This window comes from Solea solea, chromosome 1, assembly GCF_958295425.1.
Source record: "Solea solea chromosome 1, fSolSol10.1, whole genome shotgun sequence".
NCBI lineage: Eukaryota > Metazoa > Chordata > Actinopteri > Pleuronectiformes > Soleidae > Solea > Solea solea.
The window spans coordinates 25,442,860-25,462,061 of NC_081134.1; the positions used below are offsets into that span (position 1 = coordinate 25,442,860).

General features: G+C 47.1%; 1 protein-coding gene across 7 annotated transcripts in view; it reads left to right on the forward strand.

The window, feature by feature from the left end:
• The window catches only part of rasal2 (RAS protein activator like 2), a 37,986-nt gene that overhangs the window by 18,183 nt on the left and 601 nt on the right, over nt 1-19,202 (forward strand). For 3 of the 7 annotated variants that reach the window (XM_058635054.1, XM_058634745.1, XM_058635139.1), the window contains 13 exons: nt 2,996-3,102; nt 5,687-5,799; nt 8,070-8,322; nt 9,600-10,154; nt 10,315-10,459; nt 10,694-10,838; nt 11,370-11,609; nt 11,695-11,896; nt 12,934-13,130; nt 13,287-14,196; nt 14,303-14,461; nt 15,729-15,931; nt 16,174-16,261. In XM_058635054.1, coding sequence (XP_058491037.1) covers nt 2,996-3,102; nt 5,687-5,799; nt 8,070-8,322; nt 9,600-10,154; nt 10,315-10,459; nt 10,694-10,838; nt 11,370-11,609; nt 11,695-11,896; nt 12,934-13,130; nt 13,287-14,196; nt 14,303-14,461; nt 15,729-15,931; nt 16,174-16,261 — 3,317 coding nt within the window. Of the gene's footprint in view, nt 1-1,183; nt 1,389-2,995; nt 3,103-5,686; nt 5,800-8,069; nt 8,323-9,599; nt 10,155-10,314; nt 10,460-10,693; nt 10,839-11,369; nt 11,610-11,694; nt 11,897-12,933; nt 13,131-13,286; nt 14,197-14,302; nt 14,462-15,728; nt 15,932-16,173; nt 16,262-16,469; nt 16,501-19,202 lie in introns of those variants that run through there. The other 4 variants (XM_058634907.1, XM_058635061.1, XM_058634993.1 and 1 more) reach the window with 4 other exon arrangements.

A 19,202-nucleotide genomic window follows, 5' to 3' on the forward strand; every position in this document is an offset into this window, starting at 1 on the left:
ACACCGAGGGACAGTTGGACAGACACACACAGAGGGACAGTTGGACAGACACAAAGACACACACAGAGGATCAGTTGGACAGACACAAAGACACACACAGAGGGACAGTTGGACAGACACAAAGATACACACAGTTGGACAGACACAGAGGGACAGTTGGACAGACAAAGACACACACAGCTGGACAGACACAGAGACACACACAAAAGGACAGTTTGACAGGCACAGGGACAGACGACGGGGCGGAGATTAGCATCATAGCGCCGTGGGTGGCTAATGATACATGCAAGAAGCTAACTCATACTTTAGCTAGCTGGAGTAAAATCTTCATACACTGGAGCACCGAGAGGCTGCAGAGATTCTGTGAATGAACTCAGGAATGTGAGAGGATGAGGAGGCGGAGTAACAGACACATGCAGAGGCGTGGCAAAACTGGTTTCATGACGTGAAAAGAAATTCTTTGAATATCTGTTGTGAAAGTTTGAGGAGGACCTGAGTCAACAGCTGCTGCTGTTACAGCTGCTGTTACTTTTGCTGTTGTTACTGCAGCTGCTGTTACTGCTGCTGCCACCTTGTGGTCAGAGAAGAGTAAGACGATATTTTTTATACTCAAACACTCATGACGTCAGTCGTCCTCATGGAGACCAAAACCTGGTCCTAATGAGGCAGAAGGAACTGGTTAAAGTTTAGGACTAAGATTTGAATGGTGGTTATGGTTTAAGTTAGTGATGAGACTTTGTGTAGTCTGTTTAAGTGTGTGAGTGTGCGTGTGTGTGAGAGTGAGATGATAGTTTGTCGTCAAGGTGACCTGCTATTTTACCAACCTGTAACCAGATCAGTCACACACACACACACACACACACACACACACACACACACACACACAGTGAAGCCTCCAGAGTTGTGTCCCACATCAGTCGACTGAAAGGAAACTTATTCACTAATTATCCTGTGAGTGCAGAGAGAGAGAGAGGGAGAGAGAGAGAGAGACACTGCGGCTGCTGCAGAGAGAGAGGAGGAGGAAGAAGACAGCAGGACAGTGTAGTGGAAGTGATGGGTTGAAAACATGCAGTAAAAACTACTGCGAGAGAGAGAGACAGAGAGAGAGGTTTAGAATTACTGTAGAGTGCAGAGGGGAGGAGGAGGAGGAGTAGGAGGACGAGGAGGAAGGATGCAGTGCTGAGGTGGGTGAGGCAGGGTGAGGTAAGGAGGGGGGTGGACGCCAAAGTCGAGGATGTTCATGGGAAGAAGACAGACGTTTGTAGCTTAACCTCATTGGCTGACAGGTGGAGGCTGCTCCGGCCAATCCCATCTGACTCTGTGCGTGTGTGTGTGTGTGTGTGCGTGTGCGTCCTCTCCTCAGATGATGGGGAACAGCTGTGATCGAGGTATTGTCTCCTTTCGCTCTCTCTCTCTCTCTCTCTCTCTCTGTGTCATGTGACCCACCTGTCATGGCTGGCTTCCTGTAGCATGTTGCCTGAACTTTGTCTCTGGTGGTTGAAGGAGGAAGTGAAGTGACGGTCGATGCATGAAAGTTTGATGGTTCCTGCAGCTGGAACATGATCCAGCAGAGAAACACTGAGCGCTGCATGCTGCACACACACACACACACACACACACACACACACACACACACACACACACTCACATACACACAGACACACAGACGCACATACACACACACACATGCACACACACACACGCACACAGCTGCATGTGTGTGTGAGGGAGAAGCTTTTTGTCGTTTTCATCGAAGAAAACGTTTTTTTCTTTCACGTGTTTCTGACGACAGATGAAACCTCGCACTCTCGCACACGTACTCTGGTCAGTGGGCGTGTCTGACTCCTGGAGCTGGAGGCGGAGTCTGTCAGTAACCCCGATCTTTACTGGAAACCCGACTTTATTCGGTGTGTGCCAAGTGAGACGACTTCCTGTTGAAACCATGTACGGCAGATTATTGGGATTTTAAATAACGTCACATCGTCAACAGGAAGTAGCTGCTGTCAGATCGTGTCCCGGCGGCGTCTCCAGAGCTGTGGGATGTTTGAGCTGAAACGCAGAAGTGTTGATTTGTTCGCGCTTGTGCTGTCATATTTGCATACTGTGATTTGATTGGCGGCAGCAGTTCCGCGACGCATTCACGGTCAACGTGTGAATGTGTGAGCTCAGCATGAAACCAGGACAGCGTCTCTTCTCGTAAACAGCTGAGGCCGCTCTAACATCTGTGTTATTTGGTCAGAGAGTGTTGTCACAGAAGAGTCACAAGTGCGATGTCGAGCCAACGATGTCCAACTCTAGATCAAAGTGAGAACGAGGCCGTGGTCCAGCAGGGGGCGCTGTGAGCTCATTCAGGCAAACCTGCTGACACGAGAGAGAGGAGGAAGAAACATCCTCACATCTGTGAAGAAATCAGTTATTGACGAGAAGTTGGGAAACTTTGGCTCCTCCCACCACCGCTCCCGATCATCCAGACCAATGCTGTGTCCATGCCGTTCAGTTTATAATCTGTGGAAATGAAGTGATGACATCATGATTATTCTGTAGAAATGAAACGATGATATCATGAATAATCTGTAGAAATGAAACGATGACATCATGAATAATCTGTAGAAATGAAGCGACAACACTCATGAATAATCTGTAGAAATGAAACGATGACATGAATAATCTGTAGATTATGGACAGTTATGGACAGTTTGAATGTGAAGGAGACGCTGTCCTGAGTCCGTGTCTTTCCATCAGCCTCAAAAGCAGATGATTGGCTGCTGGAGTGAAGAGGCGGGGCATGCGTCTCACTGTATGACAGGATGGAAATGGCACAAATGTCCACTGAAGTCTCTAGACATGATATTTCAGGGACGTGCGTCCACTCCCACACAGCGAGGCAGTGGGCATGTCCCGCCGCCCGCGGCTCGTTCCAGGCTACGCCCCTAACCTGATTCTCGTGCTGTGAAAGTTGATGGTGAAGAAGCGTTTGTCGTCTCTCTGTCTACAGAAGCGTCATCGGAGCGTTCGCCGAGGAGGAGGAGCATTTCCGGTCTGGGGAGTTCGGAGAAGAGCGTCGCCATCGACAACCCAAACTCCTCGCCGTTTAAAGTCTCGGTAAGTGACACACAACAGAGCCAGGGCGGGGTCAGGGTTCAGAGGGCTTCTACAGAGGATGGGTTCATTGAGGAGGTAAGGAGGTGGTTGTTCTCAAACACTGAGGAGGTTCTGCAGCAGTTTATTTTGGTTTTCGTCGTTCAACATTAAGACATTCTCACTCTTAGCTAGACTGGCTCCACCCACAACACTCACCTGACAGAAAAGCGTTGTACGTTTGTTCAACATCTGCATTCTGCAGACAGTAAACACAGGCAGAGTACATTCTGGGTAGAAGCGTCAGAATCACAGATCACTGTTGTTCATCAGTAATGTGATCTGTGTGTGTGTGTGTGTGTGTGTGTGTCCGTAAGTGTGCGTGTACGACACGTCACGATTAGGTTGCATCTCCACTACAAAAAGTACCTACTTAACGTGGGCGGAGTCATCACTGCACAGCTGAGAGAAACTGCGGTGACTTCGTTTTGTACGCGACACACACACACGAGTGACTAGTGACTTTACACCAGACTTCTGTAGTTGTTGGAGATTAACCCACGTGTTTAGGATTGTTCCTAAACACATGTCTATACTTATCTACAATTCGGCACTGTTCGGCTTGATTTCTGTCCACACGTCTCCGGAGTACAGCTTCCTACTCCACAGACTACAGCGGCAGCGGTCTGTGATGCCGCTTGCGATCAGCGACGCTGTCCCTAAATACACCACTCCACTTTAAAAGACTCCTGTTAAATATAGAGGTTTCCCTGGTAGTTGTTGGAGATTAACCCACGTTTTTAGGATAATTAAGTAGTTTTTAGTGATCTACAGTTCAGCGCTGTTCGGCTTTATTTCTGTGTGGGACGTCTCTTCCTGTGACTGGACTCAGGCCAGTCAGCGGCCGGCAGTCTGACCAATCATCGCATACTACCTACTTAAGCACGCCTGGAACTAGAGATGTTCCGATACTATTTTTTCCCTCCCGATACCGATTCCGATACTTGTGCTGTGGGTATCGGCCGATACAGAGTACCGATACCGATACCAGTGTGTTATAAAAAAATATATATCATACTACGCCTGCATGACTGTGATATGATTATCATCGGTGGTAAGGTTTGGCTCAGGTTAAACTCTCTGTAAAACATGAACAAATACAGCAAATGGACACCATTTATTTTTACCAGTGATATGTTATTTTGTTTTTTAGCTTTTACGTTTGTTTTGACTCTGGTCCACACACCGCAGCACTGGCAGAGCTTCATGTTTCCATGACGACTGACTGGGAAAGGACGCGCGTGACATCATTTTTACATGACTCCAGATTGTTAAAATGAGTCTCTGAAGTAACGCTAAACTTTAAAAACAGAGGCATACATACACAGGTACGCTGGTTAGTTGTCGCGCTGCTCTTTTCGTTTTAATAAACGGGCCGCTCCAGTTTGACTGTAGGCGTGCTAACGGAGCTAGTGCAGCTCACAACGCTAACAGAGCTAACTGGTAAATACTGCCAAACCGCCGACACGATGAGCTAACATTAGCTCCTTGTCTACAGGTGTCAGGTGATCCGTTCTTCTTCACGCCTCTAAAACAGCACAGCGCAACTGTTTCGAGAGCAGCGAAGAAGAACCGTGTCAGAGCTAACGGAGCTCTAATAAATTACGTGGTATCGGATCGGTGCATGGACTCCGGTACTCGCCGATACCGATGCCCACATTTTCGGCAGTATCGGAGGCATTTCCGATACTGGTTTTGGAATCGGAACAACTCTACCTGGAACCTCGCCTGAGCAGGTACTAAAAATAGTACCTGGTACCAGGTACTATGCTAGTGGAAACGCTACTTAAACCATGCCGTGGCGTGGCGAGTAGAGCCGGTGGAAATGCGCCATTAGTGAGTGTGTGTTAGTGTGTGTTAGTGTGTGTAGACCTCGTTAAGTTCTCCTCACACATTATTTTCAGAGTTCAGAATATTCACATATTCACTAATGATCACGTCTAATATTTGAGTCGCACTTTTTACTTGAAATGCCCGCTCCCTCACTGTGAGCGCCCCCTGCTGCTGAGAGCCGGCCTGAGACACAAAGGCTCGCGCTCAGTGAAAACAAGATGCCTGCCGTAGATTTTATTGAATATGTTTAACAAAAGACAAGGATCATGTCTTTTGTTAAATGTTAAAATTAGTTTTTTTGTCTAAAACTGAAGTTTGTAAACCACTCACTCTCCCACACACACACACACTTACTCTCCCACACCAAACCTCATAGAGAAAATCAGTGATTTTAACATCACACACACATACACACACAGGAGCTGTTGATTCACTGCTGCCTCCATCACTAAGTTCTAATGTCTTCTTTGTAAAATTCAGCATTTAATAACCTTCATTCAGATTAACCTCAGTGACACACAGTGACCACATGAGGCAGCAGAGGACCAGCAGCTCCTGTGTCCCTGCTGCTAAAATCACTGATTTTCTGTGTGTGTGTGTGTGTGTGTGTGTGTGTGTGTGTGGTCCTCACTGTTTGGTGTCAGACTGCTGACAGTGAGAGGATGAGGAGGGTGAAGAGTATCTGATGTCTGTCCTTGTTGTCTTTGTCTCTCAGGGTTTCTTCAGTAAACGTCTCAAAGTCTCCATAAAGAGGACGAAGAGTCAGACCAAACTGGACCGAAACACCAGCTTCAGACTTCCACTGCTGCGACCCGCTGAGCCTGACAGGTGACCTTTAACCCCCTCTAAACATGACGCCCACAACACAAATTTCAACATCGTGAAACAAATCTGACAGAAGTGATGTCGGCCATGTTTTTACTGTTCAGAGGTCACCTGACCTGCGGGGGGTGCTCCTGTTCAAAACCTCTGACTACAGCTGAACCATGGGTCTGCTGGGGTCAGTGGAGGGGGCGGAGTCAGTGGGTTTGAATCCGCCTCCTCCTGTGTAAGGTCAGGAAGTTGTTGTGGTTGTCTGTCTGTGTGTGTGTCTGTCACTGGGTGTGTGTGTCTGTGCGTGTGTGTGTGTGTGTGTGTGTTAGAGCTGGTAGTAAAAGTTATATCGATAAGAGAATATGCAGAAATATGTAGTGGAGACAAAATTGTTATATATTGTATATTATGTATTATATATCATATATTGTATGTTATATATTTTATATTATATATTATATATAATTTTAATGTTGTCTTGCGAATGCTAATAAAGCCGACTGCTTCTCTCTGAGCCTACAAGCCGAGCTCAGCTGCTCAGCTGCTAAGCCACGCCCCTTACATGTACGTACTATGTAGTGTTGCCCCTCCCACGCTACGCATCACAACAGACATTTGAAGGAAAACGTGGTGGACACGGTGCAGGTGGAGAGTGAGCAGAAAAAGAATAATGGCGCTGTTATTTTATTTAAATTAAATGTGTACTTTTACTCCGATACATTTCCCTTAACCATCTCTGTTACTCGTTACTGGTGACCTAACGCCTGTTTGTTGTCGCTAGTTTTTAGCAGTTAGCCACAGATTTGGTCTGAATTAAAACACAGTGTGACGTCTAGAAGAAAATCCCAGCAGACACAGAGAGGTTGTCACCGTTCATGACAGAAGGTTCGCCTGTGCCTATTATTATGCTTTTATTGTTAAGAAGCCACAATCAATGTCACATTCAAAATTGTCAGTGCTCACTTTGTTTAAATACTTTTACTTTTACTTGTAATACTGAAGTACATGACTTTTGATACTTAAGTACAGTAAATGTCAGGTACTTTAAGACTTTTACTCAAGTAATATTGTAAAAGGTGATTTTAACTTCTACCAAAGATACTTGTACTTTTACTCAAATATCGCTTTCAAGTACTTTATACAAGACTGCCTGTTTCTGTGCAATACTGTGAGGCTGTAGGCCTGTTTTTGTTTCCATTTTTTGTTGTAGTGTACGTTATTGCTATAGATTTTCTTTTCTAATACTTTACATGTTTCAAACATGCAACACATAATATCGTTATAATATATTATAATATCGTGATAATGTATTACAATATCGTTAGCATTATAATATCGTTATATCATTATACCGTTATAATATCATTATACCATTATAATATATTATAATATCGCCATTCTAACAAAAATATGGAGATATGAGTTTTAGTCCATACGTATAACCCAGCCCTAGTCTGTGTGTGTGTGCGTGTGTGTGTGTGTGTGTGTGTGTCTCTCTCAGACAGGATCAGGTTTCTGTCCTCATGCAGGAGGACAGCACTTCCTGTCTGACACAGCATCTCTGAGTCTCTGTCAGAATGAGACAAACAGCTAAGTAGTCTTTCTGTTTGTCCGCTTAAGACATTTGTCTGTCTGTCCGGTGAAGTCCTCTACCTGTCAAATGAAGACATCTGTCTGTCTCTGAGGACATCTGTCTGTCCACTGAAGATGAAGACATCTGTCTGTCTCTGAGGACATCTGTCTGTCCACTGAAGATGAAGACATCTGTCTCTCCCTGTAAAGACAGCGGCCATGTTGACAGGTGAAGTAAGGTGTTGACGTGCGTCTGTCTCGTGGGGACATCGTTGCCATCTCGCTGCGTCACCTGTTCCTGCTGCCTGGCGCCCACACTCCCCGCAGAGGCTGTTACCGTGGAAACGCTCCCTCAGGCCCGAAGCCCTGGGTTGTCCCTGGACCTTGTTTACCAGCTGATGGAGCACGGGGACACCTGATAAAGACGATGCTGGGCTCGCGGTGTCCTCAGTGAACAGAGCTCCAGCTGTGGGTCGGAGGGTGGAGGAGGGAGGACGGGGGAGCAGGGGGGAGTTGAGGATGCTCTGGGGAACTCCCCTCACCTGGCTCTGTGGTTGTTTTCCGTAGGTATTACTGCGTTTGTGTGTTGACAGCCGGTGACCAGAGGAGGTTGTCATGGTAACATGACAGCGGCGCCCCCTGGCAGCTCAGTTTTATCTTTTTTTTTCTTACGTCCTGGAACAACTGGACTTAATGGTCTTGCCGTCCTCCAGGTCCCGCGCTCTGCCCAAGCTGAAGGAGTCCAGCTCCCATGAGTCTCTGCTGAGCCCGGGCAGCGCGGTGGAGGCACTGGACCTGAACATGGAGGAGGACGTCCTGGTCAAACCGCTGCACTGCAGCATCCTGGGACAGGAGTTCTGCTTCGAGGTCACGTACTCGGGCGGCAGCAAGTGTTTCAGCTGCTCGTCGGCGTCAGAGAGAGACAAGTGGATGGAGAACCTGCGCAGGACCATTCAGCCCAACAAGGTGAGACCAGAACCAGAAAATCCCTCATTCACATCATAGACAGTACACCAGGATATCAATCCCATCAATAATCTGTGTTTATCCTGATATGAAGGAGATGAATGTGGATATAAAGCTGCACACGGGTCGTTTCTCTGGACTCATGAAGAGTTTCAAAATACACTGTAATAACACTATTAAAATACACTGAATACACTGTAAAAACACTGTTAAATACACAGTAAAATACTCTGTTAAAACACTAAAATACTCTAAATACACTGTTAAAACACTAAAATACACTGTTAAATACACTGTTAAAAACACTGTTAAAACATTCAAATACACTGTTAACTCATTGGCTTCCATCGACTGCTATAGACGTTCAATTCGGCCACTGCGTTGGAAATGGCTGGCAGCCAATGAGTTAAAACACTAAAATACACTTTTAAAACACTGTAAATTACACTGGTAAAACACTGTAAAATACATTGTTAAAACACTGTTAAAACACTGTAAAATACACTCTAAAATACATTACATGTCATTTAGCAGACGCTTTTATCCAAGGCGACTTACAATGGAATTGAGTACAATCAGCAAGGGGTGGAGTTGAACTTCCGACCATGATGTCTTTCTCACACAGGGTACCGGTCTTAACCACTGAGCCACTCCACCCCAGCTAATACACCGTTAAAACACTGTAAAGACACTGTAAAAACTCTCTAAAGTACACTGTTAAAACACTGCAAAATACACTGTTAAAACACTGTAAAGACACTGTGAAATAAACTGTAAATACGCTCTGAAATACACATACTGTAAATTGTCTGGCTATAATCTGTATCACATGATTTCATTATTCCCTTTGATTTCAGATAAAAACCTGTTGTATTTCTTTAAATGATTACATTCAATCAGATTACTCGTGTCAGTGTATTCAGATTATATTGGTTATAATTTAACTGCAACATAATATTGAAAGTAGAGGCATTCAGAATCAGATTACTTTTTATTATTTGTGTTATCATAATCAGATTATTCTAGTGAATGTATCCAGATTACCAGTGACACAAAGTGACCACACGAGGCAGCAGAGGACCAGCAGCTCCTGTGTCCCCGCCAGCTGGACTATGGTGTGGGAGAGTGACTTTCCTGTCTGTCTAACAGTGAGATAAAGACGTGAAGATGTTCTATAATAACTCTCTTTTTTTCTTCATGTTCTGTGTGGAGCCCGGGAAGAACACGTCTAGGTGTGTCTCCTTTGTGTTTTAAACAAAACAAACGTGTGTTTCCAGGACAACTGTCGCCGAGCTGAGAACCTGCTGCGTCTATGGATCATCGAGGCCAAAGACCTGCCGCCAAGGAAGAAGTATTTCTGCGAGCTGTGTCTGGACGACGTCCTCTACGCCCGCACCACCAGCAAGACCCGCCAGGACAGCCTGTTCTGGGGTGAGTACTTTGACTTCGGCGGCCTGCCGCCCGTGCACAGCATCACCGTGCACATCTACCGCGACATGGACAAGAAGAAGAAGAAGGACAAGAACAACTACGTGGGCCTGGTCAACATCCCGGTGTCTGGCGTGACGGGACGGCAGTTTGTGGAGAAGTGGTACCCGGTGAGCACGCCCACCACCAGCAAGACCAAGGGCGGCGGCCCCTCGATCCGCATCAAGACTCGCTTCCAGACCATCTCCATCCTGCCCATGGAGCAGTACAAGGAGTTCGCCGAGTTCGTCACCAACAACTACTCCATGCTGTGCTCGGTGCTGGAGCCCGTCATCAGCGTCAAGAACAAGGAGGAGATGGCGAGTGCGCTGGTCCACATCCTGCAGAGCACCGGGAGGGCAAAGGTCAGAAACACTGACTCTCAGCTGCTTTTACGCTGCAGTAGATTTAGAAATGATCTACGAGTCAGATGTTCACATAGACACTCATACAAACATATTTATGATTTATTTAAGCTTTAAAGTGACTGAACATGAGACACATGCTGTCTGTCCTTGTCCTCAGGACTTCCTGACAGACCTGGTGATGTCAGAGGTGGACAGGTGTGCCGACCACGATGTCCTCATCTTCAGGGAGAACACGTTGGCCACCAAGGCCATCGAAGAGTATCTGAAACTGGTGGGACAGAAATATCTGCACGACGCGCTCGGTGAGTGTCCAAGCAGCTGATTCACACCTGTAAATATATATACCTGTACAAGTATATACACCTATATACAGTATATATATATATATACATATATATATATATATATATATATATATATATATATATATATATATATATATATATATATATGTATATGTGTGTGTATGTATGTATGTATGTATGTATGTTATCTAATATATAATGTTATCTCTCCCCCCCCCCCCAACCCCCCAGGTGAGTTCATCAGAGCTCTGTATGAGTCCGATGAGAACTGTGAGGTTGATCCCAGTCGATGTTCTGGTTCTGATCTGGCTGAACACCAGAGTAATCTGAAGATGTGCTGTGAACTGGCTTTCTGCAAGATCATCAACTCCTACTGGTACGACAGGCCACTCCCCCGTCATTTACATAAAAATCACGACTGAAGATGATGTCTAAACTAATATTAACCACTCACTCTCTCCCCCCCCCCCCCACACACACACAGACACACCAAACCTCATAGAGAAAATCAGTGATTTTAACATCACACACACACACACAGCTGCCTCCATCACTAAGTACAGATGTCTGATTTTAATGAAATCAGCTTTTGAAATATTTCATTTAGACTTACTTCAGTGACACAAAGTGACCACACGAGGCAGCAGAGGACCAGCAGCTCCAGCTAAAATCACTGATTTTCTCTATGAGGTTTGGTGTGGGAGAGTGTTTGTGTGTGTGTGTGTGTGTGTGTGTGGGGGAGAGTGAGTGTTGAAAAAGTGTGTCTCACAGTGAGATAAAGACGTGAACATGTGACGTAGATGTCGTAGACTTGTTCATGTTAGCCACATTATGCAAATCATTTTCATTCAGTCTGATGATTTGATGCCAAGCATGTGCATCCTTCCCTCTTTCCTCGTCTCCTCAGTGTGTTTCCTCGTGAGTTGAAGGAGGTGTTTGCGTCATGGAAGCAGCAATGCACGGCTCGCGGTCACCAGCAGGACATCAGCAAGCGTCTGATCAGCGCCTCGCTCTTCCTGCGCTTCCTCTGCCCGGCCATCATGTCGCCGTCGCTCTTCAGTCTGATGCAGGAATATCCCGACGACCAGACGTCACGGACACTGACGCTCATCGCCAAAGTCATCCAGAACCTCGCCAACTTCACCAAGTGAGTACGAGCGTGTGGACGCAGCACCAGCCTGAGCCTTGTTTTACCAGGCTTATTCTTGTTGTTTTTAAATGTTTCTCTGCAGGTTTGGAAACAAAGAAGAGTACATGGCTTTCATGAACGACTTCCTGGAGCACGAGTGGGCGGGGATGATGCGCTTCCTGTCAGAGATCTCCAACCCAGAGACGCTGTCCAACACGCCGGGGTTCGAGGGTTACATCGACCTTGGCCGCGAGCTGTCCGTGCTGCACGCTCTGCTGTGGGAGGTCGTCTCCCAGCTCGACAAGGTGTGTGTGTGTGTGTGTGAACTCTGACCTGAGGCTAAGCCCCACCCCCCTATATTGCTATGTACCATTTACATTGAAACTGGGAGTTGGCCGCATTCCAGTTGAGAAGTTACACGTGTGCCACTGATTTACTGTCAGACCGTAAAAGTCACAGCGTTTGTTCCAGAGTTAAAGGTCAAAGGTGAAACGACACGTCAGCGACTCATTTTCATCTCTGTTTCTCTGTCACACGATCTCTGAGCGCTTCACACTCTCACGGTCGTCACCAGCAGTTATTTAGATTTCATGGCTGTGGATTTTCTGCTCCTTTTCAAAGAGAACTTTATTCAAACGTTGAAGAATGACAGAGACACGTGACGCTGAATCTCGTCTGTGATTGGGCGCTCGTTCCTTTGAAGTCCTGAGGTTCTACTGTGATGACGAGTATATGAGCACAAAGCTCAGCTGACACAGGGAGAGAGGCGGAGTCACGTGGACAGATCACCTGACCATAGTTTTTGAATCATCACATGATGACAGGAGGGTTAACCGAGGTTAAGCGAGTGAGTGGTTGAGCGAGGGAGAGATAGTCGTACACGTCCAGCCCTAGCAAGGAAGCTAAATGGTACTCAGCCCCCGTTTATTTGAATAAATACACCTGTGATTTTCTGACAACGCTCAGAGTGAAGCTCTGATTGACCCGTCTGTGTCTGAGGGCGGGGCACGCACACACACACACACACACACACACACACACACCTCCCCCTGTGCTGTGTCTCACCCGTCTCACCCGTCAGCATGGCTCTGCTGTTTGATGCACTTCTGTTCAGTAGAAGCATGTCTGTTCTACTTTATTTTATTTTTGTTTCCATTAACTTTCCCTCATGTTGTTTTCCTCCTCCCCCTCCTCCCCCTGTATGGCCGACTCTCTCTCTCATCTCTCTCTGTTGCCACCATTTTGTTTTCATTTTCAAACTACCACTGCATCCTGGTGCCGCCACACACACACACACACACGCACACACACACACACACACACACACGTGCAACAACCACAGGGTGAAAATTCCTTCCTGCAGGCCACCGTAGCAAAGCTGGGCCCGCTTCCGGGGATTCTGGGAGACATCTCTCGCTGTCTGGCCTCCCCGACGCCAGTGCAGCAGCTGCGGCGTTTCCAGGACCATGGCTCCACCCACAACATAAGCAGCAGCCTGTCGTCAGGGTTACAGCGAATCTTTGAGGATCCCACTGACAGGTGAGTGTGGGCAGTCGTCACGGTGATTTTAACCCACACACAGAGTTGTTGATCCTCTGCTGCCTCCATCACTAAGTTCAAATGTCTGATTTTATAAATTTGGCATTTGAAATATTGTCTGTGTGTGTGTGCGTGTCTGGGTGTGTGTGTGTGTAGCCTTCAGTCTCCGTCCACAGAGCGTGTGGATGGTTATGTGAGAGGTCAGCGCCCCCTGCTGTTACAGCGCCCCTCCTTCCACGCCAGCTTCTCGGATCATGAAGAGCGTGACGATCTTCTGTCAAACGGCCGCAGCGTGTCTCTGGTCGACCTGCAGGACGCTCAGAACCTGCACCACGAGGCTCCGCCCCACCTCAGCAGGGCCGGCTCACAGGTGTCCGTTGGACACGCAGCGTTACCGCACAGCCACTCCCACTCCAACCCGATGACGCCCCAGCCGGCGCCGCACCAGGTCAAAGCCCCACCCAGAGACACTCAGCCTCAGAGCGCCCCGCAGGTGAGGCGCCCACTGCACCCGTCTGTCAGCCAACCACGCAGCCTGCAGCCTCTGTCCTTCCAGAACCCCGTCTACCACCTGAGTAACCCTGCCCACAGCCTCTCCACCCGCTCCGCCCACTCTGCGCCACAAGACTCCAGCTCAGAGAACCTGAGCACCGAGAGTTCACTCAACAGCCACAGCAACTCTGACGACTACGGCAGCCAAGTGGGGGTCAAAGGTCGAGATCCCTCCAACAGCAGTCTGGACGAGCGGAGCACGCACAGTGAGGACTGTCCGACGCCTCGCCACCACGCACCGCCCGACCTCCCCCCCAGCACCGCTACGGCAGTCGCTGTCCCCCGTCAGAGCACTACGACGGGCACCGCCCACATCGTCAAGGTTGAACAGCAGAGCAAGGGAGGGGGCAGGGCACGGACGCCATGCTCTCTTCCTCACTGTACCTCAGTACGCAGCAGCAGCAGCGCTAACACCGAGCCGACGCCCACCACCAGCCACGCCAGCCGCCATCAATCCTGTTCTGCCGAGAACACGACTCCGCCCCCAAAGAGTTCCGCCAAACAGCTTCAGGCGGTAAGACCCAGACACACGGAACATGGATATGTGAATAAACATGAACTGCCTCAGTTGATGGGCAAAGCTTTCAGTCTGACGGCACGTTAACGTTGTGTTTTTACAGGTGGCGTCTCCAGCGGACGCTGTGGTGGTGGCCATGTCTCCTGTGGAGAGGACGGCGGCCTGGGTCCTCAACAACAGCCAGTATGAGGAGGTGGGTGGAGCCAGGAGCAGGGAGGAGGGCGGAGACAGGAGCAGGGAGGAGGGCCGTAACACGGAGAAGGTACGAGAAAAAAAAGAAATCAATCATCTGCAAAAACATGAGCCACGGCGCCACCCTGTGGAACTCACTCTCCATCAGTTTATCAGAATCAACTTTGTTCATAGCGTGATGAATAAATAATAACATAATAACTTTCAGTAACATAAACGATAGTATATGACAATATTATGAATACATGAATGTTGGTTATGAGTAGGGCTGAGCGATATGGACAAAATTTCATATCTCGATATTCATGCCAGATATCTCGATATCCATATGATACGATATGACTACGGGTTCGGTGAAAACCAAGCATTTTTCAGAAAAAGAAAAACATCATAATACAAAAGACTGTGGAAACTTTCCACATGGAAAGTGCAGTTTTATTGATGAGAACTCACTGTGAGACTGTACACGGGTACCATGTCTTTTGCAAAGTCTGATGTTATAGCGTCTGTAACGCCTTTATGTCTGGTGGACGTCGACTCATACGGTGTAACGCTACTGAACGCATCAGTAAACACACTTTGCTTGGGCTTCTTTTGGGATGACTGAGAAGTCCCCGGTGTTTCTCTCATTGTATTACACTCTTCGTGCAGCACGCGATGGTGTTGTTTCAGGTGGTGAAACATGTTTGTTGTGCTACCTTGCTTCGTCGCAATGTTTGCCAAGCACGACCTGCACAACACCTCGCTCTGGTTGACATCATCCTTTTTAAATCCAAAATACGATGATTTATGTTTTGGCACAAAATCGCCACCGGCCGCATTATCTACCGCGCTCATGTCACTTTCTTTCCCGCTGTGTATGTCGTGTGTGTGTGTGCGCGTCTCAGTGTCCGTCTCCCTCCCGCCCTCCTATGTTTGTCATTGGTTGGCTTCAGCTGTCGATCCACAGCAAGCCTGAAATAAGGTTTGTGGCTGGCTGGCCGCAGTGGTGCATTCAAGGGCAATCGTAAAAATGAAGTTTATTGTGCCAGAAATGTACATGTAGGGCGAGCGCGGGGGAAAATCTATATTGTTTAAATCGTTGCTTTTGCGATATGAATATCTTGAATGTTCATATCTAGATATCGATACGATAACGATATATCGTTCAGCCCTAGTTATGAGGTCAGAGCTCTGCAGATGTTCATTATTATTCCACCATCAGTGTCCGTCCTGGTCATCTGAAGTCATGAGTAGGAAAGTAAAAGTTTGTCCCTGGATAATGGAGGTCATTAGGTCAAAGGTCAGCTGATGTAAAGGTTGATGTTCCACTAACCCCTCCCCTCTCACATGGGCAGTACGAGCTGGAGATCTCGCGGCTGAAGGAGCGTCTGCGAGTGTCTGGATGTCGCCTGGAGGAGTACGAGCGACGTCTGCTGGTCCAGGAGCAGCAGATGCAGAAGCTGCTGCTCGACTACAAAAACCGTCTGGACGAGAGTGAAGAGAGACTGAGGAGACAACAGGAGGAGAAGGAGGATCAGATGAAGAGCATCATCAGCAGGTATACTCTGACTCCACACACACACACACTCTGACTGCACACACTCACACTCTCACTCCACCCACACACACTCTGACTCCACACACACACACACTCTGACTGCACACACTCACACTCTCACTCCACCCACACACACTCTGACTCCACACACACACACACTGTCACTCCACACAGACACACACTCACTCCACCCACACACTCTGATCTTCATTTCCTTATCTGTGGCCTGTGTGTATGTGTAGGCTCATGGCGGTGGAGGCGGAGCTAAAGCGTGACCATGCTGAGATGCAGTCTGTGATTGAAGCCAAACAGAAAATCATTGACGCTCAGGTAAACATCACACCTGTGGCCACACCCACCCAGCTATGACTCCTCCCTGATTCCCCCCAGAATTACCCACCCTTTTCTGATAATTCAAACAATGAGGCAGCAAGCCGACGATTATTGATGACATCACGTGAGGGTTTGTCAGTTGTTCTGTTACATAGTCGCCATGGTAACCAGTGAAAACATCTCATCGTCTCTTCACTGATTTCAGGTCAGTAACGGATGTGACATAAACCAATCAGGCAAGTAACTGTAGCCCCCCCCCCACACACACACACACACGCCTCACACCTGTTCAGCCAATCACAAAGCAGAAAATACTGAGTCAGTGGAAACTGGGCTGAAGAGAACTCATCCGAAAAAAATACTAATGATTGTGTTATTTCATATGTAAACTCAGGACTGCACCGGTCTCTAAACCAGTTTAAACTCTGGACTGAACTGGTCTATAAACCAGTATAAATTCAGGACTGAACGGTCTATGGTTTCTAAACCAGTGTGTACTTGTCAGGTGATCTCAGTTTACATTGCAGTGAGTCCTGAGGATCAGTACCTAGTATCACCACCAGGTGTCAGCTTCAGTCCAGTTTCTGATTCATGAAGGAGAAAGTTTCCTGTTGTTGAAGAACGTTCCAGCGTATTAGTGTCAACGTTGAATAAAGATATGAGGATGTGGTTGGGTCAGCAGATACCGTGTGTGTGTGTGCGTGTGTGTGTGTTGCTGCCAGCTGGTTTTATTTCTGTTTGGCTGGCCCCTCCCCTACTCTGATGACATCATCACAACCCAGCAGAGCTTCACTCACTTTTTCTCCAGTTTTTTTGTGTTATTTTCAGAGCTTTTATTTTGGCGGCTGCTGCCTCAAACTTCCTGTGAATGAGTCAAAGTCAGATGACCACGTGTTATAGTGTCATATTTAATTTATCTTCAAATGAAGAGAGCTTCAACTTTAAAGGGACAGTTCATGAAAACCGAAGACTCTACGTCACATGATCACGTCTTTATCTCACTGTGAGACACACTTTTCCAACAGGAAACTGAAGTTTGTAAACCATTCACTCTCCCACACCAAAGTCCAGAGAGAAAATAGTGATTTTAGCTGCTGGTCCTCTGCTGCCTCGTGTGGTCACTTTGTGTCACTGAGGTTAATCTGAACACAGGATTTTAAAAGCTGAAGTGATAAAATCAGACATTAGAACTTGGTGATGGAGGCAGCAGTGGATCAACAACTCCTGTGTGTGTGATGTTAAAATCACTGATTTTCTCTATGAGGTTTGGTGTGAGAGAGTGAGTGGTTTACAAACTTCAGTCTCACAGTGAGATAAAGACGCGATCGTGTGACGCAGATAAAGATGCGATCATGTGACGTGATCGTGTGACGCAGATAAACACGCGATCGTGTGACGCAGATAAAGACGTCGTAAAGACACTAGTGGTGCAACGGATCATCGTTGATCCGTGATCCGTTCGGATCAATATCTTCGGTTCGGCACACACGTGATCCGCGGATTGATTTATGAAAAAAAAAAAAAATGTGCCCATGTTCAGTCTACACACAGCGTGGTCCCTCCGCGGAGGAACGGAGGAGCTTGAACGCCCCGTGTCATTTAAATCCCCTGTATGGGAGCATTTTGGCTTCCCTGTCCAATATAATGATGAAGGAAAGAGGTTAGTGGATAAAACCGTGACGGTGTGTCGGCACTGTGGCACAAGAAAGCCATATGACAGTGGAAACACATCAAGCATGGCCACGCATTTGAAGCGACATCACCCCGGTGTTTCACTGACAGGTGTGAAAACGAAGGCTGCTCAACAACCGCTTATCACTGCAGCATTTAAGCAGCACCTTGTTGCACAATCAGGCCGGGCTAAAGCCATCACAAACGCTATCGGTGTGATTATAGGTGCAGACATGAGGCCATATTGGCTTGTGCAAAACGAGGGCTTTAAACACATGCTGAAAGTGCTTGAGCCACGTTACGACGGTGCGCGTCGCGCACCCACTTCTGCAAAAAGATTGTGCCAGACTTTTTTTGCTGATACGAAAAATGATCCGATCCGTGACTCTGATCCGAGGAACTATCCGATCCGTGAGTTTCTTGATCCGTTGCACCCCTAAAAGACGCCATCGTGTGACGCAGATTAAGACGAGCTCATGTGAACCAGATAAAGATACGATCACATGACGCAGATAAAGACACAATCGTGTGACGTAGATAAAGACGAGGATTTATAATCAGTGTATAAATACTAAAGCTTTGTGTGTGAGTGTCTGTTTGTGCATGCATGAGTGTATGCGTGTGTGTGTGAGTGCATGCGCGTGAGTGTGTCACAGTGAGGAACAAACAAAACAATCTTCCCTTTTTTTTCCTAACAAACGTTTTTATTGTTTTTGTGTTTTATTTGCAGCTTCGTTGTTTGTTTTTACATGATGACTTTGTTTATTTATTCCTTTGCGACCTCATCCTGTTGCTGATCTACTGAAGATACGATCATGTGACGTAGATAAAGATGAGATCATGTGACCCAGATAAAGACGCAATCATGTGACATAGATGAAGACGCGATCGTGTGACGCAAATAAAGACGCAGTCATGTGACGCAGATAAAGACACGGTCATGTGATGTAGATAAAGACGAGATCATGTGACCCCCCAGATAGTGAATAAAATCAGGTTTTTGCTCGTGTTGACATCATGAACTGTCCCATAACTGATGGTTTTCAGTTTCGCTCCTTTTTTTTCCAAAATAAAGGTGCAGTGATTAAAATGAAGGATGAATCAGCAGAAATGTTTGAATAAAATCTGCCTGCAGGGGGAGCTGTTCATGTGTCTGTGTCATCTGAAGAAAAAGGAATTCACGTGGTTGTAATATGTAGCATCACCACTAGATGTCCTAACTGCTACGCAATGCTCCTTTTTTGTTTTGTTTGAACACTGATCAGCT